Source organism: Pezoporus wallicus, unplaced genomic scaffold (genome assembly GCF_028554395.1).
Source record: "Pezoporus wallicus isolate ANWC-B61680 ecotype Strahan unplaced genomic scaffold, APGP_CSIRO_Pwel_v1 contig_5069, whole genome shotgun sequence".
NCBI lineage: Eukaryota > Metazoa > Chordata > Aves > Psittaciformes > Psittacidae > Pezoporus > Pezoporus wallicus.
The window spans coordinates 3198642-3222766 of record NW_026642361.1 but is presented as its reverse complement, the minus strand read 5'-3'; the positions used below and the strand labels follow the sequence as shown (position 1 = coordinate 3222766).

General features: G+C 36.3%; 1 protein-coding gene across 5 annotated transcripts in view; it reads left to right on the top strand.

Annotated features, from left to right (window-relative positions):
- Positions 1-22833, top strand: part of PTPRQ (protein tyrosine phosphatase receptor type Q) — a 129299-nt gene extending 106466 nt beyond the window's left edge. For 2 of the 5 annotated variants that reach the window (XM_057429396.1, XM_057429394.1), the window contains 10 exons: positions 6004-6030; positions 6698-6779; positions 11662-11752; positions 13126-13202; positions 15900-16034; positions 16146-16271; positions 18404-18552; positions 20216-20351; positions 22116-22239; positions 22521-22833. In XM_057429396.1, coding sequence (XP_057285379.1) covers positions 6004-6030; positions 6698-6779; positions 11662-11752; positions 13126-13202; positions 15900-16034; positions 16146-16271; positions 18404-18552; positions 20216-20351; positions 22116-22239; positions 22521-22558 — 985 coding nt within the window. In that variant the 3' untranslated portion in view covers positions 22559-22833. Of the gene's footprint in view, positions 1-1590; positions 1651-6003; positions 6031-6697; positions 6780-11661; positions 11753-13125; positions 13203-15899; positions 16035-16145; positions 16272-18403; positions 18553-20215; positions 20352-22115; positions 22240-22520 lie in introns of all 5 variants that reach the window. The other 3 variants (XM_057429397.1, XM_057429395.1, XM_057429393.1) reach the window with 2 other exon arrangements.
- The last annotated feature ends 1292 nt before the right edge of the window (positions 22834-24125 follow it).

The following is a 24125-nucleotide window of genomic DNA, read 5'->3' as shown; positions in this document are numbered from 1 at the left end:
AATTGCAAACTATAATATTTCATACTTACATAGTTTACATTCAGTAGGTGATTTATGCACAGCAAGGCCTTTTCTGAACAGTGAGTTTTAGTTACATCACTCTTATTTTAGAGCCAGTCTCACATTTTGTTTTGCAATTTGTCATGTCCTTCCATCTGTATTTTAATCTTTCCTTCTTCCTCACTCCTTTAATGGCCAAAATGAAAGACTCTCTTCTTCTGCCAGTCACGTAAGGTGCGTGATGCAGCTGTTAAATTTTGGATTATTATTTTTCAAACAGTAGCAGCACTGAAGCTACAGCAGGCTCCTTGCCCAGGTCCCTTGTTGGACATTAAAACACATTGTTGAAGTTTGAAATGCAGGCACTGACAGAGTTCCTCAGGAAAGGATTCATGCCGTATTTTCAACTAGAAGTCAGTAAATGTACTGTCAGACGCTACTAGATAACATGCATGTAGTAATGAGGGACAGGATATCCCTCATCTGCTCAAAATTTTTAGTTAATTACAGCTTTTTTGTAAGCTTTAAAGAATGTTTCAATACATGGAAGATCCTATACTGGTAAGGTCAGTGACCAAAGAAGACTTTTTAGGGGTCTCTAAAGCTGTCTTTCGTATAGATACATCCTTCCTAATCATGATGAGTTATATCAAGAAGCTGGCAGAAGCATGGCAGCATGCACAAAGGCAGCTTAATGCAAAACCTAATGTCTAATATTTTTGCTTCCTGTTTTCAGACTTTCAAAGTTACACAACAAAAAAACTCTTGTACCTGATGCCTTTGGGGAATAGCTATGTAAAAGTCAATCACAGTCCCAGTTTTTGTGTTGTCCTTATCATTCTCATGATTTGTGGTTAAAGCAGTGACATTAGCACGTTAAATTATTGTATTACATGTTGATGACTACAGTGGAAAAGGACTGTGTATCACTGCATCTGCATAACATACTGCTGTACATCTGTGCTATACTGTCTCAGCTGTGTTTGCAAAGCGTGCTATGTTGCAGAATGCTGATTTCAGTTCACAGCATCTTGTAATTCCATGAGGAAAACATAGATGGGCAGAATCGTTTTCCAGGCTAGCTTGTTTGGATTTCCTGGATAGCAGTAAATCACCTGAAATCTGGTCCAACTACATATACCTTCTACCCTGAGAGGGTGATGGGGAGTTCCTGTGAAAATCTAAGGTGATAAAAAAACAGGAGAGATTTTTTTCTTTACCTACTAATCATCCCATTCAGTGCTCATTTTGAAGGAGCTGGTTTGGAAGCCAGGTGTTTTGTTATTTCTCAGCCAGTATATTATTTATCACGTTAGCTATTCTAAATCAGTAAAGGGACGGACTTGCAGCTGACACAGTTCATCGACACAATCAAGATACTCTAGCCTGCTCCGTGAGATCCTTCTTAACTTTCTCTCATATATTCTCTCTTCAGACATTCTCTCATACTTAGTGGATTGTGGCCTATCATCTTGGATCATATTCTCAGAAAATTTGTGCAGCTGGTATCACATGAGAAGTAAAAAGAAGTAGAATAGTTTTTTTCTGTTCTGTAAGAATATGACTTGAAACGTTTTTTATCATTCTTAGCAGATCAAAAGTTCAACAGCTTGAAAAGTTCAATGAACCTAAACTCAGCAAATGTTTAATGTAGGTTAATCAAAACATTTTATTTCACACATTTTTATGACTTTTTTAGTATGAATTATTTTGCATTACGGAAGTCAGTTTAAGTAGAAAAAAATCAAATGTAAAAGCACAAGTATCTCATTTTGACAATTTTGAAACCTTTTTGGGGTCAACTTTTTTTTTCTAATTAGGTAATTCATGGCAGATCCCAGTTCCCAGGAAATTTCTTAAAATAATGGTCATGAGAAAATAATTTACTTTAAAAGCTTCAGTGCTGGAAAAATACTAATACTAGCTTGTACATATACACCATCTTTCATCAAGTCTTTGTTAGGCAATCGATTAATAGGATGTAGTTTCAGAGAGCATGCAGGGAATTAAGTTCTACTGAATTTGATGGAAGATGAGACCTGCTTTATGAAGCCAAATGCTAACTTTGAATGTTTGGACATATGTTGATCTCCATGATGATGGAGCTGATATGAAATAGTCAATAACAAAAAGAACAACCCTTGTTTAAAACATACATACCCCATCAGTCTAAATAGAATTAAACATTGGTTCATTATGCACAATGAATATATGAATACTGTGGCCTTTCACCACTTTTTGTAACATGTCCATAGGGTTTGCAAGTCACATTTCCAAGCAGACACTCATCTGCTGTGAATAGATTCTGTCTTTAAATTTTCAGGGTGCACCAGATTTGGTGAGTGACTACGAACTCATTCTGGGTGCTCACCTAGGAGACAACTTTTCTGGCACACTCTTTTTGCAGTGGTTTCTGCAGAAAGGATAAAGCCACGTGGGTGCCCATTTCTCAGAATCTTTTCTTGAGAAGTTGCACCTTATAGTGGATGCTTTGAGGCTTTTGTTTCATTCTGTGTGAAACAGCTTGTCAAGCAAATGTGGCACAGATTCAGAAGAAATATTTCTGAGCTACAGACACTGTAACCCTTGCAAACACCAGGTAATTAGAACTCTTTACAGAGAAGTATTGCATATAAAATTATTGTCTGATCTCGCCTATATACTGTATATTCAGTAGGTGTGTGTATTCACGGTAACACTTCTGCACGCACATTGTTTTCTCTAGACCAGCCTGTTTCTTCTTTCTTTGGATGGGGATAGGCATAGTTCCTGCCTTACATTTTTCTACAACAAGTTTCCCTTTAGTAATCAACTATCAAAAATAGGCTTCCTGAGCTTTGTATCCCAGGAGTACAACGTTTATGAGTGTATGTGTCCTGGTACAATGGCAGAAATGACCATGGGTTCTCTTTGCTTAGGCTTTTAATATTTAGGAAGGGTTAAGCTCCATATTGCTTTCAATTAACTTGCTAAAAATTAGTTCCTCCGTTGGTCCTAGGAAGTGTCAGTGGTGCTTATGAGTTAAGCCTTTTGCCTACATACTCATTTCTGTTGTTTTCTGTTTGGACGAAGTTTTAATTCCCTGTGGATTTCAGATGATTGACCCAGAGAGAAAGCTGAGTCTGTGTGACAATATGGTCTTCAGTTACCACTGCCAACACAAATAAATGGCTTCTTTCTAGCTCTATCATAAGTAATCTGAGTGGGATTCAGATTTTTGATAGACTTCAAAAAAAATCCCACACATGAAACAATACACTGTTTTAAAAGAAAATCAGATTTAAGGCAATAAAGCGTTCTTTATCTTTGGGAATGTTTTTCTTTCTTAGTTTCAAAGTCAGACAAGTGGGAATCTGGAATTGTCCAGCTGAAATAGGGAAATTTGCAACTTCATGGGTTGATTCTAAATTGTGTTTATCAAGATTTAGTGATATATGCTTATGTTTTATAGAAAAGACTGGGAAATGTGAAGAACAAGATTACAGGTAGATGAGTATTTTTTCATTGATTAAATACTGTAAGATTATTATTACATATTCTAAGTCAAGAGACTTGGAAAAAATACTAATTTTGGAAGCCTGAGGGTGCTGAAACTGAGCATAGCTGTCTTTACTGAGCATACGAAATTCATCATTTCTAAAGATTCTTACACAACAAAGCCAACATCTTTGCCACAATCTTCAAGTTAGACATTATTTCTCCCATAAGCATTTTAATTGTTCTATTTTCTGAGCTGCCAAGACATTGCAATATGCACTTGCTACCAACAAAAGTGTGGGTTCAGTAATTCTGAAAATCAAATTCTTCACTTACATGCCCACAGATAGATTCAACTGTCAATCTGTAGGTGCCTTCTTTAAAAATGATTAGTGCTTGTGGAAGATACTATATGATTATGCCTTAAAAAAAATCACCTGTTATTAATATTAAAAATTAGCTAGAAAGCAGCATGTGGAACACTGTGTTTAGTTCCTTTCCTGAGCTATCTCAATGCTTTACTTCCCTGCTTTGAGTGAAAGTAAAAAAAGGAAATATTGAGTATGTGGTGCTGTTTGAGTTGTGCTGGTCTCCTCTGTCCTTTGCTGTTGGCTCCATGTACCTTCAGCACTGAAGCACCAAATGTTACACTCAGGTTGCTTCTGTACAGCATAGATTTAATTTTTACTCACTAATAATCAAACTGCATTTACTTGCTGCTAATTAGGTTCAGGAAGCCCCTAATTGCTATTAATTTGAGAGGAGGAAAGCCAGTATTCAAAAAGTTACTGAGATGTCAACCGGGAGATGATTTTTTTTTTTTTTTTATGGTGTAGGTAGGTGAACTCTAAGGAAAAACAAATGTAATTTCTTGGCAGAAACTGCTTATAATTTTCTCCTGAAAATTATAAAAAAGTTTACTTTTTGCTCAAAGACAAATTTGTGTGCAGGACACTGGCACAGCTATTAATACTGTTAATATTAATTTTTAATCATTTTTTATTAATTATTAATACTGAATAATACTTTTTCTTCCATAAACTTTAGGCCTGTAATGTTGCCATTACGTTGCCATCATTACTAGAAGATAGTTTCATTTGCCATGTAATGCAAACAACATAGTGATACAATAAGCACTGGCTAGATGTCTGATCAATCTGAATAGAGCTGCATGCTTTGTCATCTTTTGTCTTTTTTCATTCTAAAGCTCTCCTTCTCCTGGTAAAGGACATTGTCACTTTGAGTTTGAGCCCATTTCTGTGAATTCTTGCATGTCTTCTTACTCCAGTGAGACTGACCCAAGGCTTTCATAGCCTGTTTGCTTTTTGTGAAGAGAACTGTCATAACAAAGTACATAGTACAAAGGCATCTTCAGCAGCTTTGAAATTAATTTGTCTGATACTTAATAATAAATGATTCAACAATTGTATTAATCTATTTTATTATTTAATTTAAAATTTAAATATCTAAGAATAACTTCATACATCAAAGTATTTTTAAGGCAAATTGGCCTATCTACTAAAATTCTGGCAGCAGTAGACATTTGTATTTGTATTATAAAATCGGTTTTGTAATATTTGTATGTAAGAATGCATGATTTAGGGACAGACAGACACATAAAGATATACTTTTATCTTTTTCAAAGGGGCAAGTTATATTATAAACTGTATAAATTCAAACTTTTTGGCTTGGTCCTTTAGACAAGCTTTGCGAGTCTGAGTGCCCAAAGTTTAGTGTTTAAATCCATACTGTTGAGACATTTTTAAAACGGATTCATAGGTGATGATGATGACCAAGTTTCAAGGTCGTCTGAAAGTCCCCTCAGTATAGATGCTCATGTATCATCTTTGTGAAACCTGCTGTGGGTTCAAGGTAAAGATTTAAGATGTAGCACAGATTTAAAATCACTGTGCCCCCAAAAGAGCAGTGAACATGTAAAAATGAGCATGAAAACAGCCACTCATTTTTAAAAACTTCATGAAAACAGCCGTAGCTGTTTGGCTTCTGTAGAAGTACACCTGTAGCATGATTCATCTGTGCCCTATTTTAGATATCTGCTTAAAATGAGATAAATATCACAGCTATTTCTTTTCATTGATAATAAAAGGAATTCAGAGTGACTAGCTCAGAAATAGGTGTCAGTATTAAGTCAAGTGAATCCTATCGTTATGCTCTGAAACGGCCCTAAGAAGAACAATATGGGTACATAGCATAAAATGAAGCCTGTCAATGTGTATGAAGTAGTGTGCTAGAAGTATGGATTTCCCAGGGCCATATGAGCCCAGAGCACTGTAAAATGGTGTGAAGAGATTGATAGGAACTGTAACTACCATATTGATATCTGCCAATACCTGAGATAAAAACGAAGACAATCACACGAGATACCTGACATATAATAGTATTTGAATCCATGAGAGAAATGCATCTGGCACTTCAGTTGCTTCCATATTTAATCTAAAACCTATTAATATGCACAATATTGGTTAATTCTCAGCTTGCTACATTTAACAAAAATCTCTGTTGCAGGTTGCTTAGTTATAGAAAATCCCTCAAGTAAGTTGATTAAAGAGTTTTATATTGTGGTCATTGGTGAGTCTCAATGTGTGGTTCTCTCCTCTGTTTATTAGGAAAAAACTCCAAGCTGCGTATAAATCATAAAAGCATGACTAATTGCATGGTAACTGGAGAAATGCTTTCTCTCTCTCTGGGGTGAAGCCTGCATGTCTGTGTTTTAGCTTGGGAAGTAATACAGGGATACTTAAACTCCTCGGGGTTTAAAAACCATGTCATTATGAGAATGAGGTCACTGCAATATTTTATATGTCTAAAATCTTGCAATGTATAAAATGTTTTCTGTGTGACAAAGAAGTATTATGTACTTTAGAATGCAGTGGTAACTTTACAAATTTCCATTAATGTCAAAACCTTGCCTTGGAATGCTGTTACCTATAAAAACAATCCAACCCTACAGTACTGTTAACATTAGCAACATTAGGAATTTGGTGAGGGGAAAAACAACAGGAAAAAATGCTTCTATTTTAAGTGACTGGAAACAAACCAAATAAGCATGCTGTAAGCAATTCACAGTTTTCTGCCTCTAAGTATCAGTTTCTACTGAACTGAAAAGCACTATTTATTAATAAACTGCAGTTAAATAAGAATAAAAAGAATGACATAGAAATTCCCTATAGGTTTCTAATTCTTCTGTCATTACTTTCAGGCCAATAAGCAAGAAATCCTTCCTACAACATGTTGAAGAGCTTTGCACAAGCAACAACCTAAAGTTTCAGGAAGAATTTTCGGTATGTTGCTAGCAGTTGTCACAACATCGCAAGACCTTCAGTCGTTTCATGTGTCACATTTCATGTCCATTTTAAGCAGGCAAGGCCGTGAAGGACTCTGGCCTTGATAATCAATACCCAATTACCAGGTTGATTGTTTAGAAAGTAATATTACACTGATTTGGATTCTTCAGTCTACATTGCAAAGTGATCAGAACTATTCACCTAAGTGTCAGCAAAAGATGATCTTCTTTAGACTGATCTTTGCAAGAACACCAGACTTTTATGCTTTTGCATATGTAGCAATGCCTACACAGTTTACCTGATAACAGCTCATTTAGAAATATTTTTCTAACGTATATGCAGATATATTTAACTGCTTTAAATAGTTTCATTTTCCTGAGTGATGATGACTTCAAAACCAGAGCTGGTATTTATTCTGTGAAATGTTTACGCCCCAGTCATACTGCCAAGGAACTCAGAAATGTTTTTCTTTCATAGGTTTCAGTACAGAAAGTAAAAAAGTTGTGCATGGTACTTTGCTTTTTGTTCCTCTACAAATAATGGGTCATACTTGTCATGCTCTTTAGAATCGCCTCCATGTGAATAGCCTTCAAGTCCTTATGTGAGTTAGATGAACACAACAAGCCTGTCTTTCCTTCTGAAAAGAGACCAGCTTTTACGTATAATGCATATACGCTTTCAATTTAAATCTCAAAGTTTTCACTGTTTTCATTAAGTAACATTTTTACGGCTATCATATTTTTGTTCTCAACAATATCTTCTCTTCTTGTTATTTCAGTATCTTTATCATCATCATTTTTAACACATACAGTCATTTTCCCCCACAAAAATAATTTGTCAGTCTCCAGTGACTGTAATATTTTGGATTTATAGATTTACCATGAATGGCTTAGCAGTTGGATTAATGAAAATGAAGACTCAACAACTGGCTTTTCTTCTGCTGGATTATAATATTTCAGTCTCTAAGGGAAAACCAACAAAAGTGTGAAAAGATTAATGGTATTTCCTACAGCTTTTTTTGTTATGCTCCTTAGGTAAAATTGGTCTGGATTTAATAATAAAAAGCACCATAAAATTCTCTGAGCAATAAAGTAAGAACTTTTTTCCAAAAGCAGAAGTGTTATTTTACTTGAACAAGAGTGATTATAGTTATATTATGCATGACTGAACAGATGAAAAGTTTTACTAGCAATAACATTTTCACATATCAAAGTTCATCACTGGAAAGTTTCTCACCTTCCTTGAGGTGTGACCCACATTGGGTAAGCCTTACAACATTGTAATGCCTTAAACAATAGCATTTTATCAAATCAAAATCCTCGCAATTCATTTCAAATTTAGAGAAATACAAGTAGCTGAGGCCTCATTCAACTAAGTTATAAAGTCAGCTTATAATCAACAGTTTTATATGTCATTTGGGCTTCCAATGTTCCCTCTGAGCTTCAGCTTCCATGTTTCAGAGGATAGTGATAACTTCACAGATGGCTTATCCAAGGACAGGCAGAATTGGAGGGTGCGTCCAGTCCCTGACTGAGGGTAGATCTATGGTATTTGTAGTACCTGTTTTACCAGGCACATAATAGGTTTGACAATGCACTTGAAATTACGTCAGAAATGACAATGCACAGAAATGGGCATTGCACACAAAAAAACAGGCAGACCTTGTTTCCATCCACATTGAGCATTTAGTTTCACGTAAATGACTGAAGGCTCCTACAATGTGTGTAGGAGAGATAAGGTCAAGGTGTAAAACCACGGGCCATTATGTCTGAAGCACATAATTACAAGGTGCTGAGCTTGCTTGGGCTCTCTGGTCCTCTCTGTGCTAGTAAATTCAAGTATACCAGGAACTGAAAATGAGAATATGAAAATTTACACTAATAAACTGTTAGCATATTCCCTGACTTGAATTTCGTTTAAGCTGCCAGTCTTCCCGGGCAGTTCCAAGATAAGTTTTGGTAGGTAAAGTAGTCTAGGGATCATTTACAATAGGCAGTTTGTAGACAACAAACCTGTTTTGGAATTATCTAGGATAAATTTGGCTCTTTCTGTTTCACTTAGTCTTGGAATCCAGGGATATTCCTGGTCTCTTTTAATTCACTATATTGACCAAGCTTCTGTGCCTGGAAGATTTCCAGGGTTGTCTACATGTGAGCATGACCTGTCTGTAGACATGGAAAGAGAATCTGGGCCTCAGAATGGATCTAAATCTATTGCTTATCAGAAAAAAAAAATTAAAGAAAACAGTTTTTCTGATAAGTGTGAAATTACTGAACAGAAGTACTTGTAGAAGTGTTTCACAGTAAGTTCTGTTCTTGAATAAAAACTTAAAATACCTCCAAATGTCACCATAGTACCATGAGATTACTATAGTAAAAAAAGTGCAAATCAATTATTTCAGTTTTATGAATCTGCAAAGAAAAATGGCATCTATGACATATTGTTATTTAATCTGGGAATCCAAATTGTCTTTCCCCAGTTCTGAAAATAATCACTTAGACTGAGAATTGGTGAGGGCTTCTGAGCACATGTTCAGATACAGAAACGTCATTATAGAAATACCATAATCTGCTTCTCTTTTCCTCCTCTACAAGCTAAGACTCAGAGGAGTGAGGCAAATGAGGCAAGTTAAAGTTCACAACACGCACGTGGTATAGAATCCCGTGGCCCATAACACCCACAAAATGCCACAGGCATTTCATCTGTGTTTTTCCTTCATGCAAAATTCAATAAAAGATATTCTGTGGGAGTGTTTCAGCTTTCTGAATGAGAGGAATTTTAACATCTCCACCCTTAGCTGTGTTTTACAGTTCTTACCAAATCCTGACAGGAATGCACAGAAGTCACTCTACTGTGTCTTGCAAACAGGGATCGTTCTCTAGGTTCAGTTGTAGGACTGGGGCTTTACTTCTCTAAGGGATTGTTGAGACAAAAGGCAGAGGCAACTGAATGGGTAAAAGAGTATTCTGCCTTAAGTATTGCAGAAGTTGATTGAAAGAGAAGATTTTAACTGTAAAAAGTGCCTTTAAATACATTTTTCTACAGTATTCATTTAGTTTTTTATTTATTTCATGTCTGTTAACTATGCTTTGTAATTATTTAATATATGGGTATAAATGTAAAATCAGCCATTCTTTATAAAGTGATTTTAAGTCAGAAGCTTTCTTTTTAGAAGGGGCATAGCCATAGACTTTTCATCCCTAGGAAACATAGGTACTTAGAGAGATTTTGAAGGGCATGGATAGGATCTAGTCCCTTGTTAATTTTCAAAGGGAGGTGAGCATCTAGTTCTCTGTAATTCTTCCTCTAAGTCTTTCCCCATGGATGTGTCAGAGCCAGGAAGAGAAGTCAGGTCCCTTGTCTGAAAGTCCTTTGCTTTCATTGTGAAATCATCTTTTGCCTCATGTTCAGAAGCACTTGCAGTTTTATTATTGAGGATGTAATTAGAGAAGTGGAGTAGTCCTCATGCTTCAGGCCACAGGATTTTTGTCAGATAGTGAAAAAGAAACAAGTTTCTCATGGGGTAATACTGCATATGATACAGTTCAAGGGTTTTCAGGTCTCTTTTATATGTCAGGCATTATCCATTGTACAAAAATATCATATCGGATTAGATAAATTATTGACTTAGTTTATTACATCAGGTTTTAAACTATCCCACTTTGCTAATGTTTATCTTAAATTATTCATAGTATCTGAACCCATCAAATAAAGCTGACAAAATATTTGAATTAACAATGAAAGAAAAACACTGGAATAAAAAGTGCTTCTGTTTTTTTCCATTTTTCATTGCCTCTTTCATCTGTTTGTTTATTTGCTAATAGTTACACATTAAATTTTATTTATCTGTCTGAAATACCCGAGCAAAAGACCACTTAAAAATAATTAATATTGAATCTGATAGTAGGGCAGTCTGCCCTGCTTTTGGAAGTAGCCCATCTAGAGACTAACTATTAATATTAAAGACAAATTTTGAATGGATTACTCAGCACAAGCAGCAACATTTTGTATTTTATGCTTTCAAAGCCATAGGTAGGTCTCTACTTTTGTGTCTTAGCTAGGTGTTGAAATAGTCTTGTCTATAATATTTGTGAAAAAGCAAAAATCTATTACAGTTCATGTAGTTATTAACTTAGAAATTCTGGCTAAATTCTATCTTTTCTGAGCTTTCTGTTCTCTTATCACACAAGATCATCATATCAATATGTTTTTTCCATTAACAAGTTATGAAGTTATCTCCACTCTTTTACTCAGCTTTGGAAGTTATGCCTATTTATGCACAGAAACACTCCCATCAAGTAAGTTCCTCAATATGAATGATTTATCAATCTTTGCCTTTCAGTAATAGAACTAATGACCAGTTATGAAACTGCAGTTCAGCCCAAAATAACTCTTCCCACCCTTTTCACAAGCAGTCCCATGAACAATAGCTAATTGCCAGTTGTCTCAATTAAATTCTCATCAGTTCTCATGCTGTGGCAAGAACTCTCCCAAGCTACAGGAGTCAGGAAAAGGCATTATTCAAGAGTAAGTTTGAGTCAGTAGGGCATAGTAACCAAGCATGTGACTTCATGAAAAAAAATGAAAAGAACTACAAAAGGTGAGAGGCTGACTTTACCCAGACTTGTAAAGGTGAAAGTTCATGTAAGCTTTAATTGTTCAACTTGACAGCATTGTCTGCAGTGCTGCATCTAACACTGCTGGCGTAACTGGGGTTGACAGTGAGGTGGAATGTCCTGTAATGTTTCCAGCTGTTCTTAGAAATGCACTCTGTTGCAGAACTAAAGAATTCTTCCTCTTACTGGGTGATTGTGTCATTTTTTATATTCACAGAAGGTGAAATGCAAAGATATGCCAACAAACATTTATTCTTCTGCAGGAACTTCCCAAGTTTCTTGATGACCTTGCTTCAACTGATGCTGATCTGCCTTGGAACAGGTCTAAGAATCGTTTCCCGAACATAAAGCCATGTATGTGTATTTACCGATCAGTTCCTGTTTTGCGCTCTACATTCAATCATGCAGTAGATATTTGGAATGCAACTCTATTTGTTTGATCAGCCTTTGAAATAGCAGTACAGTCGTGTCCACATTATGAAATAATTTTCAGTCAAGTAGTCTAACTTTTCACTGTGTTTTTTTTAAAGACAGTTTTATTTGCGAGTAGCTTTAAACTTGCTCTCACAAGCTTTAATATGCAGGTGCAAGAAACTGTAGCCTCAGTAGTTTCTTAGCTTTGTAATTCAAACTCTTTAACATTCTTCCTCATCTTTTTTTTTTCCCTCTTTAGTGAGAAGTAATTTTTTTTAAACATATAAAATCCACGTTTGTGCATTCAGCTACCTCAGGAGCCAGGGTGTGCTTTCTTGTGGATATGTGTACATACGCTGCAAAGGTTCCACAGATCAGAGTGACTGTATGATAACTTATAAGCCAAGGCTAGATTTTATCACAGGAGACGGGAGTCTGTCTCTCTGTACTCAACACTGCTTCGTTTTTCAGTTAATAAGACAAGAAATGTCATTATTATTTTAGGCATTAGCTGTGATGTGAGATGAGGAGCATGGCATTCCTTGGTTAATAACGCTACATTCTGTGCTATTAACTTTTCAGAGCAGCTGTTCCTGTTATCCCTTGCCTTGTTCAAGATATACTCCAAGTTACAGTCACTAAAAATTTATTTATGAAATATAAACAGATAAGTTTCATAAATATTTAATGTTGTATTCTCTTTTTTTCTTTTGTAAGCTGAGCACCAAACATCAACATTTGAAATGTTTAGTTTCAGCATTTACCTATTCACATGACATCTTTCCTAGGTTTTGTCATTTCTGCATATGTACTGTAGGCTCAAATCAGAAACCCTCAACCGTTATTTTTTTTTTTCCTGTAATAATGACCTTACCTTATGTAAAAGAATGTAAAAGTGCCAAGATCAGTCTCAAATCTGTTACCTGGGCAGCAAGTATATAGGAAAGACTGACAGACCCTGGACCCTGATGTCTGATTCACACTGAATGTGTGTTAGAACAGTGTGGCTTAAAGTACACAGGCTACCTTTAGGCAGAGGATTCTCCCCATACATACATCAGATTGGAGGTTTTGGCATGTCACCATTTAATTAAAAAGTATTTTATTAAAGTATGTCTGGAACATTAAAGGATCATGGTACAAAAATGGAAATTGTTTAGATTCCCTTTGTAATTAGTGTTCTACTATGTCAAGTATTGTTAGCAACAATAACAATATTTTTGATTTTTTAGCACTCCAGGAACACTTGTTACATATGTCAGTGGTTTTTTGGAACAAATCTGTTAGCTAACTAGACTTTGTTTCCATGATAGATAATAACAACAGAGTAAAGCTGATGCCTGATGCTGGTATTCCTGGTTCTGACTACATTAATGCCAGCTATGTGTCTGTAAGTAGAAAATCTCACATTTTTACTGTATCTGTTTTATGGTAGAATAGAGAGTCAAAAAATCACTTGCAAGAACAACAGGATTCTAATTTTAATTTCATTCACTACAGCTGCTACAGCCATGGCATTGCTCAAGTCACTCCTGCAGCGTTGAACATGACTAGTTCAAAATATAAATTATCCCATTTTCATTGCTAAGCAATGATTTTCAGTGATAATCAAAACTGTGTCCACCAAATTAGTTTTCATAAGTTGTCTCATACCATTATCATTAAAGACAAGTGTGAAACTCACACTGAGGTCAGTTGTTTAGTCAGACATTATTTGATCTCTTGGTTTGGGAGCTGGAGTTATTGTATATGAATAGGGCAATGTAAACATAACTGAAAAGTTTCAAAGAAATAGGTGGTAATTTTGGTGAGCAGTATTGGTATGTCCTCATTATTTTGTGAAAGTTATGATGAGTTAAAACTTAAAACAGGGAAGTTTAGATTGGATATAAGGAAGAAGTTCTTTACTGTAAGGGTGGTGAGGCCCTGGAATGGGTTGCCCAAGGAAGTTGTGAATGCTCCATCCCTGGCAGTTGGACAGAGCCTTGGGTGACATGGTTTAGTGTGAGGTGTCCCTGCTCATGGCAGGGGTTGGAACTAGATGATCTTAAGGTCCTTTCCAACCCTAACTGTTCTATGATTCTATGGAGTAAAATGCAAATAGGCTTCCTGAAGAATAAACTAATACTGTGTTTTTCATCCTCAGCTTTCTTCCTAGATTTTTAATTTTCTAATTGTGTTCTCAGTGTATTCTTCATCTATATTTTTATCTCATTTTCATCCTGATGAAGCTTCAAGAGTGACATAATTATGCTTTTAATTTATTGTATTAGTGGCTGGTGGTCTCACATGCAGTCAAGGCTTGATAGGCAGTAAGCACTCTTCAAACATACAGCTAGACATGCAGACTGTAGTCTAAACAGATGACACAATGGCAAGTAGAAATAGTTATTTCCAGGTAGCTAAGAGACATCCACAGAGAATAAGCAATAGAGCTGACAGCATCTTCCTCTGTAATTAGCAAAAGCTGTTTATTCGCTTTACATGGAATGTCCTAGTTCTGACAGTTAGCAGGTAGGAAGAGCCATGACACATTGTTAGTTGGTGTTGGGACTACACACAGAACCATTGAGAAGGAGACCAGACAGCTTGGAGCGTGGCCTAGTCTTTACCCTTTCTGTCACTAACTGACATGCCAGGGTTTAGGCAGGGAACAACAACAGCAGCAGCTTCCAAAAAAGCTGCAGCAAAAGCCAGCTGCAGAGAGTGTGCCCTGCTGAGATTTTGCATGTGTTTACTGCATACAGACGTCTTGCTGCATGCTGACTTTAGGTCACCGCTCATCAGTGAATAGACAACTGTAATGTTACCATATCTCAGGGCTAAAGCTTTGCCCTTCATATGCTCTCATTTTCCGTATTTGTGGATGTATATGTAGTTGCATATAGCTGTAAATATACGTATGCGTGTGTATTTACATAACTATTTAGGTGAATGTACCTATGCATGCATATAAAGAAAGGGGAAAAGTGGTCTTGTATATAGTTTTAACAAATGGGAACTTGGCTTCTACTTTTGTTTTCATTGGTTAAACCACAAAAAGTCAGTAACTGAACCATGAGCTTTGCATCCCTGAATTACAGTTTCTCACCTCACACTTAAACTAGGAAGGATTAACATAGTTTCTCACTGCCACCTGTTCTGTATATTATAGATGGAGTAAGTAACAGGCAGCTGTGAATTACAGGGCTATAATGCCAACAAGAAACTTTGGTGGTGCTATAAACCACTGTGTCAGTTGTTTTCAGCAATAGGCAGAACTCTGTGATATTATAGACAGCTAGCTCTGCAGCATAAATTTATTGCTGTTACTGCTATTGTCATTATTTTAGACTGTCTGTAGTACGTAAGAGTTCCTGTTTCTTTGTAGAAACAGATCCATAAGAGCCCATGCCCTGGCAGTATTTACACTGATTTTGTTCAACAAACTTCCTTCTCCCCAAGATTTTAATTTATAAATGAACTAAACAGCAGAAGCCAACAATAAATAAAAGCCAAGCTGTACAGTAGGTTTCTTGAAGACCTTTTCTCTTACACCGTTAGAGTAAGCTCCATGCCTAAGTTACATCAGATCCCTGGTGATCACTGGAAGGACAAGGTCATCAGTGCAGTGTATAGCTTGCACTAGCTCTCAGACCACTCCTTAATTGCTTCCCTGGCTCCACTGCTCCTTAATGCTGTTTACTTTGTTGGCCACATCCTGACATAGTGCTTGGTGGCCTCTGGGTAAATCTGAAGTAAGACTATGTCCTGGTTAATAGGAAGGCTTGGTTATATTTAAATGGGAATTACTGACCTGATGTCCTGGTAATTTCTCTGCTAAATGAATTTCTGTAGGGATGGCATTTCCCAAACTTTATTGGACCACTGGTTCATAACTTATCTGTGTGGTGGAGAAAATGCCATTACTTCCTTGGGTTGCCAAGGCCATCTGCCGTGCAGTGATTAGCCAGGCCTATGCCAATTCATTTAGTATGTCTAACAAGGTTTTAGTCTTAGGCATGGTAGCTACAGGCACAACTATGTGTCACATGCAAACTTTTTTCTTCCTTGCCAACTTCTGTATTAAATATTTTCTTTTTCTTAGGGTTATTTATGTCCAAATGAGTTTATTGCAACTCAGGGACCATTACCAGGAACAGTGGGTGATTTCTGGAGAATGGTGTGGGAGACAAGAGCAAAAACACTTGTGATGCTTACACAATGTTTTGAAAAAGGGCGGGTGAGTTACCACTGTACATATTAACAGCATTTGAGATAATTGGAAATTTTGTATGTAGTTTCTGTCAGGATTATAATATAATCGTTGTTAATTGTCATCATCTCCCTGCAGATAAGGTGTCATCAGTACTGGCCAGAAGATAATAAGCCGGTGACTGTGTTTGGGGATATAGTGATAACTAAACTGATGGAAGATATTCAAATAGACTGGACCATCAGAGATCTAAAAATTGAAAGGGTAAGCCAAAACCGGAAGGCGATTGAATAAAACCCATCCAGCACCTCAAAGAACATAAAATATGCTCCATCTCACCCAAGTACCCCTCAGTATTCTTTTAATCTGTTAATGTGTATGCACTGTACTGCCTGCTTTTCCTGCATTTTATTTTCATTCCTATTTGATTTTGGTTTGGTTTAGTTTCTTTTTCCTGAGAATTATCCCATTTTCTGTCTCAAGCAGCTCAGATTTTTGTCCGACATGCTATGAAGGGCCTGTCAAGGTTACTGAATCTCTGGTCTGGTGGGAGGTGAAGTTTCTATTTGGACACCTCAGTTGTCTCTTCTAGAAAGAAGTAATCGTAACCATTCTAGGATCAGACAAATCCCTTTGAATGTATCCATCTCAGATTAAAGGGCAAGATTCTCTGGTGCAGTGCAGCTGTTTTGCATTGTACCACCAGACATATTGGCCTCCACCCCCAGAAGATTCACCCAGTATAAAAGAGAATCATCAGTATTACTCCCACTCCATATCCTGGGAAGGGGGTTGAGGGGCACAGCATAGATGTTTGTCTTTGCCACAATCCACAACTATGGTTTCCACTCTGAAAAATTAGCGCCCAGCATTAAGTCAAACCAGCAGGTAGGCTCAGAAAGCAATCTGGACACGATGAATCACAATGAAGTTAGCCTTCTTTTTCGCTCCCAACGTTGACCTGTGTTGTATGTAGTTCAGACATATACTAGGACCTGAAGTTGTCTATCCAAATACATGCATTACCATCCTGTGGTATGTGCCTTGGTCATCACCCCATAAGGATATGTTTTGCACATAATACAGGACAAGTGAACATTTTAAAATGAGAAATGACAAACTTTTTTTTCAGCTAAAACAAGACATAGAGTAAACAAGACCAGAAGAGGAACTATTTCAAGTAAAAATGCATGCCAGCAAAATGTGAAGTCACCTGTGTTAACCAGGGTGAGGCGGGGAGGAGAGGAGAAAGGAAAAAGGAAAAGAGAAAATCTGAACTAAGTGATCCATTTACTATAGCTGAATTATGCTGCACAAAAATCTATGATGTCCTTTATAAGCATGTCACTGAATGTGCCATATTGCTGGCTTTAAGATTGTACTTCGTCTTCCATTCACAAATGGGTAGAGTCTTGATGATCTTCCAATGAAGGTAAAATGAATATGTGAGGCAAATCATTCATAGTTATTGCCATATTGTGTCCAGAGTAATTTCTCTTTTGGTTTTATGCTTAGCAATTTTACAAATATAGACTCACAGTAGTTGCTCCATATAATTGTTCACAGTTCAGTTTTTCTTGCAATATGAAGAGTGGTTGGTTCAAAATGAAAAAAAAAGAAAGGAACTGGCTCATTACACTACAGGTGCAACTGTGGTACTCCTTGCTGCTAGATACTGTGAATACTACAATCTTATAGGGCTTCATAAAACCTGGAGAAATTTGTATAAAAAAATTCTGACAACTACTATTAAATTTTGAGATACCATCTCTTGACTGAGGCAGTTCACAAGTCACAAGCTGTTAAGATGGTAATGGTGTTCTGTGGAACTAGATATATTTTTGTCATGTTTTGTTGGTCTAGACAGGCCTTTGACATGATCCTGTGCTTTTATTCTTATGTCCTTCATAGTTAATTTAGATATCAGATCATAACCTGCTCTTTGAGTCACTGTTGTTGCTGCTTTCACTGAGAGGGTATCAAACACTTAGAAAATATAGCTGTTTACCAGTGTATGTGTGTTAGACTTCACTGCATTAGATCAACCATGGAATGTTTGCTTTCTCCTAAATAAATTTGTCATCCCAGTTCACTAAACTTCTAACTGAGACATAGAAACTTTGGCGGGTAATCTACAAATTATACTGATACAGTGACTGAAGCCAAATGGAGAGTGACTGTTGAAGTCATTAATACTTCCTGAAAGATGGACTCGATGCCATCTCTCAAAAGACCTGCCATCAGATCCATGCAACACAAATTATCCCTTGATAAAAGTGCTTATTACAATGCTGACTTTCCTTTTTCACATGAAATTGCTGAGAAGGTTACATGTAGATTACTGGAACTTCTGTCACATTTCTTCTGCAAAAACTGCCTTATCTTACATTCTTCAGCATGGAGACTGCATGATGGTGCGGCAGTGTAACTTCACTTCTTGGCCAGAGCATGGAGTCCCTGAGACTACTGCACCAATTATCCATTTTGTAAAACTCATCCGTGCAAGCCGAGCACATGATAATACACCAATGGTGGTTCACTGCAGGTAAGCATATTCACCAAGTCATCGTTTAGTGTCTTAGAATTTCAGATGCTTATTAATGCTTAGGGAAGTTGCCAGGAGACAATGAAAACTGAGTACACAGGTATGGTTCGAATATGGACAGCAGTGAAGGTTTGTTTAGGAGAGCTCCTTAGTCCTTTCTGAATTAAAATGTCAGAGCATGTCTGTTTTTCTGTTTGTGAAAAGCCCATTGAGGTGATGTCAGTGAAACACTTAACAATTACCATAAGGTATTGCTAGATTTATCTGTTTTCCCTTTATCATAAGAAGAGGAATGACATGTTGTCTTTAATTACTTCTATTATAATTATAGCCCTTCTTAAGAAATAAGTTTAAAAATGCATTCAAAATGTACGTCACATCAAAAAGAAGAAACTATTTGGGAGCCACAGAGAATGACAAATAGGAATAAAGGTTTGCATATGCCAGACTTCAAACTTGGATGCCTGTAAACATCTAAAATCTATATTTAGGCTCTTAAATGAGTAGTTTGGTGGTTAGAGTTCTTCAGCTGTTATGGTTCCCACTGATTTCATACTCAACACCCTTAAAGTGCTTTTCAAAGAGTGTGTGGGGAAGATTAAGTCTTCATGAAAGTGGTGAGTGTGCCTGTGTTTCATACATAGGTCTGAGTTCCCACTGAATGAGTGGGCACACTCCAAAATAGCAACCTGGACTCAGAGGTCTGCAGCTAATTCTCTTTCTCGTTGTCACTTAGCATGAGTCTGAAAATATGTGGAAGTAAAATCTGGGTTTGGTGCCACAGATCTCTTCCCTAAGTATCCAGTTTATCATGCATGGGAATTTATCCTCAGTGTCTTACAGGTGCACCCACCATGGGAGATAAAGCTTCATTTTATTTGGTATGGTTGTCACTGACAGCTTGACATTTCCCTCTACTGCAGGGGCCAGGGAGACTATTACTGGAGAAAACCACAGGTTTTGTTGTTTTGAGGACACTTAATGTTCCTTGGGGCCACTCTGCAGTGAATCCTATCCCCTTTTCACAACACAGTTACTTAAAGGGGCCAGCAAGGGCCAGATACCCCACCTGTGCTCAAATTCCTGATGGTTATAAAGTGGCATAATGTATTCTTATGTTCAGAAAACTCATTCGTTACTTTGAACTCATTAGAACTTGCAGGTTCAAGAGAGTTTTGCTCTACATTTCCTGATTATCTGCAGTGATATACTCTCCATTTATTACACTGATTGCAGAGTTATTACACTGATAGCAATTTTGAGAAAATCTTGTGTTGTTTAGTCTCAAATACCAAAAGCATCACAGAAGCAAAGTATGATTTCACAAAATCTTGTGATGTCTTTTTCTTTGAATTAGTGAGCTCTAGAAAATTCACAGAAAAGCTGAAGAACCATTTTTCCATTTATAAAGGTTTGGTTTAGTTATAGCTCATTTGTCAGGTGGAAACCCTTGCAAAATCAAAATCAGAACATGGCACAAATCCAGATTTCACTTGATGCCATTCAGAAAGGAGACACACAATTAAATACTGAAAAAGATTTATTTTTCTGAAGTTTTCTTTTCACACTTAGTCTTAATTTAACCAGAATATTCTAAGAAAGTATTTTATGCTAAAAAAACAACAAACCCAACTTTCTTTTATCTTGTGTATTGTGTTTACAGTGCTGGTGTTGGAAGAACGGGTGTTTATATTGCACTTGACCATTTAACCCAGCATGTAAATGACCATGATTTTGTGGATATCTATGGGCTTGTAGCTGAGTTAAGAAGTGAAAGAATGTGTATGGTACAGAATCTGGTAAGATTTATATATTTATCAATAATAATATATATAATAAAAAAATAATATATTTATCTATATCTTTACCTGATCTTCAGCAACTGCACTTCAGAGGATTTTGTGAGACCTTCTGGCAATACTATGTCATGCTGTTTCTTGTATGGTGCAGCATGATTACCAGTTGCTTTCAGTTTTTCCGTCTGAAGTCTTGCTGCAGCTAAACAAGTGCCAGGACTTTCCTGTGATGATAAAGTGTGGGAATATTTTTTTCATCATTGTTTTGCATTTTTTACTAGGAATAGAATAATTTGAAAATAAGGCAAAGTCTGGAGGAAAATTTAATGTCTTCCAGTCATAAAAAATACTTCAAAATAATTAAGAATGTAACTCATTCTAACTGGGAAAATAACTTGTCACACATGTGTACCCCAGGTACGTATGCTCCACTCTCCCCTGGCAAACCCAGAAAGATTTTCATTGCTAAATGCTCACAAGTAGCTGTGTGAATGCAAGAGATGATGGAGCTTTCAGAGTCTGCCTTCTGAACTGGAAAAAGCTATCTTAACTCCACTGAAACTTAAGACCTTTGTTCTAGAAATCCATAATTGTCTAGTGGATCCATTTATCATCTTGTCAAGTCAAGTACAAAGGCTAGTTTGAAACAATGCCATCCTATAGCTTCAGTAAGCAAGCTGTTAAAAAGTGTAATGTAATGAAGTACTTTGTACTTCAGGGGCCTGTGAAAAATCTGCTTTAATTACCCATGGCTCTAGAGCTGTGACCCTGAAACATACCTTGTAAGCAAATTTCTCTTGTAAATCCGAGACACTTAAGTTGAAAATTGATGGCAGTTCTGAAACAAAATAGCAGTTTTTGAGCAGAAAAAATACATTAATATATTTACCTGTGCAAAAGTTAGGGGAGATAAAGTCATTTTGGTCATCTCCATCTATGGAGGTATTGAAAACCCATCTGGACAAAGTCCTGGGCAACATGCTTTATCTGACCCAGCTTGAGCACTGGGGAGGTTGCACATGATGATCTCAAGAGGTCTCTTTCAATCTGGACAAGTCTGTGATCTGGCTTATTTTCAGCCTGTACATGTTTTCCTGCTATCTGTTTTCATTCTCTGTTTCATTCTTACACTGCCTTATTTTGTTTTTCTCTTTTCAGCAATCATTACCCAGAGTTACTTTATGTCCGTGGAAATATGCAGTTAACTTCAGATGCCTACTCTTTGCATTATAGTCAGTTAAAAATGGTCCTACAGTTCAAGTATTACTAAAAGTAATGCAGGGCTTTTTTGCTCTTAGCAATGGGGTATGCTCCTAGAACACATAGATTTAGATTTACTTTAACTTTTGCATTTGAGTGCACCCTGCTGGTTTTCTCTATACTAGAAAGACAGAAATTTTCTTATCTAAATATTGCATTCATGTGGTTCATTTTCTTCAGTCTAGTGGCAAAAAGTAATCAAATGTATTTTCATAGAACAAAACTTTACAGAAAATGATGGAATAGCCTATTAGTTATGATTAGTCTAATTTCATATATCTTTACTGGGCATAAGGATTAACATGGTTTGAGAAATTTTAATGCAGTATACCTTGTCATGAGTGAAATCGGATCAGGCATATGTGACATAGTCGAGTATTGAGATTGTTGAGTTAAACTGCAGTTACTTTGAGAATGTCTTGATGTTATATGGAAAATTTGAAAGTTTTTTTGTATTAGAAGTACATTTTTCTTTTAATCAAATGTCTTTAAATTCATGTCTTACAGGCACAATACATATTTTTGCATCAATGTGTATTGGATCTATTGACAATCAAGGGAAGTAGTCAGCCCATATGTTTTGTAAACTATTCAGCGCTGCAAAAGATGGACTCTCTGGATGCCATGGAAGGTAAGGTGCTACAGATTGTCTCAAAAATATTTTTTCATAGCAGGTGCATTGACTGTCCAAATGAAGAAGCAGAAAAAAATACTCTGACATATGGGTTTTGGCTTCAGTAGTGTAAATTTCTAGCATTTTGCTGCTCTTCAGTCTCACTCATAGTAACAGTCACTGATTAAGCTTTCCACTTTTTTCCTTTAATCCTTTAAATTCAACCAAAGCAGTTATCTGCCGTTAGTCACTATTTATTTACTAGGTAAGTTAATCAAATGCATCTGTTTCTTTTATAGGTGATGTGGAGCTTGAATGGGAAGAAACTACCATGTAAATACTAAGACTACACATTAAAGATAACGTGACTTTGAAAGTCAGATTCATATTTTTCTAAGCACAGGGGCCAAAGTGAATTCCCCTATTTTGATGATTAAAACAACCACAGATGACTGAAACATCTTTTCTTCTATCAATGTGCCTTCATAGATAGGTTAAAGTATTTTATCCAGATCACTGAGCAATAATGATTTGCACTTCTGGTGTTCCATGAATATTGCATTCAGTATATATTTAAATAGAAAGTGTGTTTAAACATACTCTTTTTTTTTCCAGTTATAAGAAAAATGAGCCAAATATGATGTAAAAATTTCATATTCCCATTGAACTTATTTTGATGTGAATTTGCTGTGTTCTTTGTGGTTTGGTTTTAAGTAAAAGCTACAGTTCCTTGAATCTTTCTTGCTGGATTGGTTTCAATGTTGTCAGCTCTTGCAGATTAATTCCAATACTACTGCAGTGATCTTTACCTAACTGTATGTTCTTGTATTTTAAATCTTTTTTTTTTTACGAGTCATAGCATATCAGCTCGTGATCCTGAACAGCTGAAGAGTCACCTTCTGACATGGGGAGGATTATTCAGGTTTTACAGAGCATACAGCAGCTCTTCAGAGACACTTGGGGCTATTTAAGCTATTTTATAATCAGCAAGTTGTGTTTTTTAAACATACAATAGTGACTGCATATGTTCAGTACTGAAGTTAGTATTGTACAATCCTGCTACTTTTTCAAGCAGATAAAGTAAAACTGTACATTTATTATGTATATTACAATTGTTCTATTAGATTGACTTGAGTAAGATCTATCAACAGAGTAATATCTATCAGTATTAAATTGACATGAGTAATAGAACATTTATAATTCATTCACATTTCTTAAATATAACACTGGTATTTTGAAAGGTTACTCAAAATTTAGTAGCAATGTATTTTATATCACAGAGTTGTCAAGTTAAAAAATTGTTGCTTCTTCCTCAGGTTTAGCAAATCACTGTAGACACTGAAAAGTTTGGGAATTAATATTTGGAGATTTAATAAAAAAAGCCATCTTCCATGCCCCCTGACTGTCATTATCAGAACTAGATCTGAAACCGGAATGAGAGAAGTTTTCTCTTATTTGAGAAGCAAAGTAAAAAGTGGTAGGGTAGGAAGACTAGAGAAACAAACTGTGTGCCCTGGTTTTACATGGAAGTGATAGTATTTAGTTGATACTATGGGGGAGAAGAATTGGTTGCTAATGTTTTCTCTGTGTAAAGAAATATAGCATTTTAAGTAACACTAAAACTGTGACCTTAATCTGAGATGCAAAACATAATAGCAAAATGACTTTGGAGTTGCCATCTTATGTTCTGTTTAGACAGTAGAAATCCATAGCCTTGTTGAGGAGTCAAGCTCAGGGAAATCAGACAAACCTCTTTAGAACCTCGGAGGATGTGTGTCTGTTGGTGTGTTTGTGTGCACACACTCCGAACAGGATAGTAAATGAACGAAACTTGCCATCTCCTAGCTGTAGCTCGCAGACAGAAAATGCTATACAGTATGTAACATGACACTTTTTCATAAGTA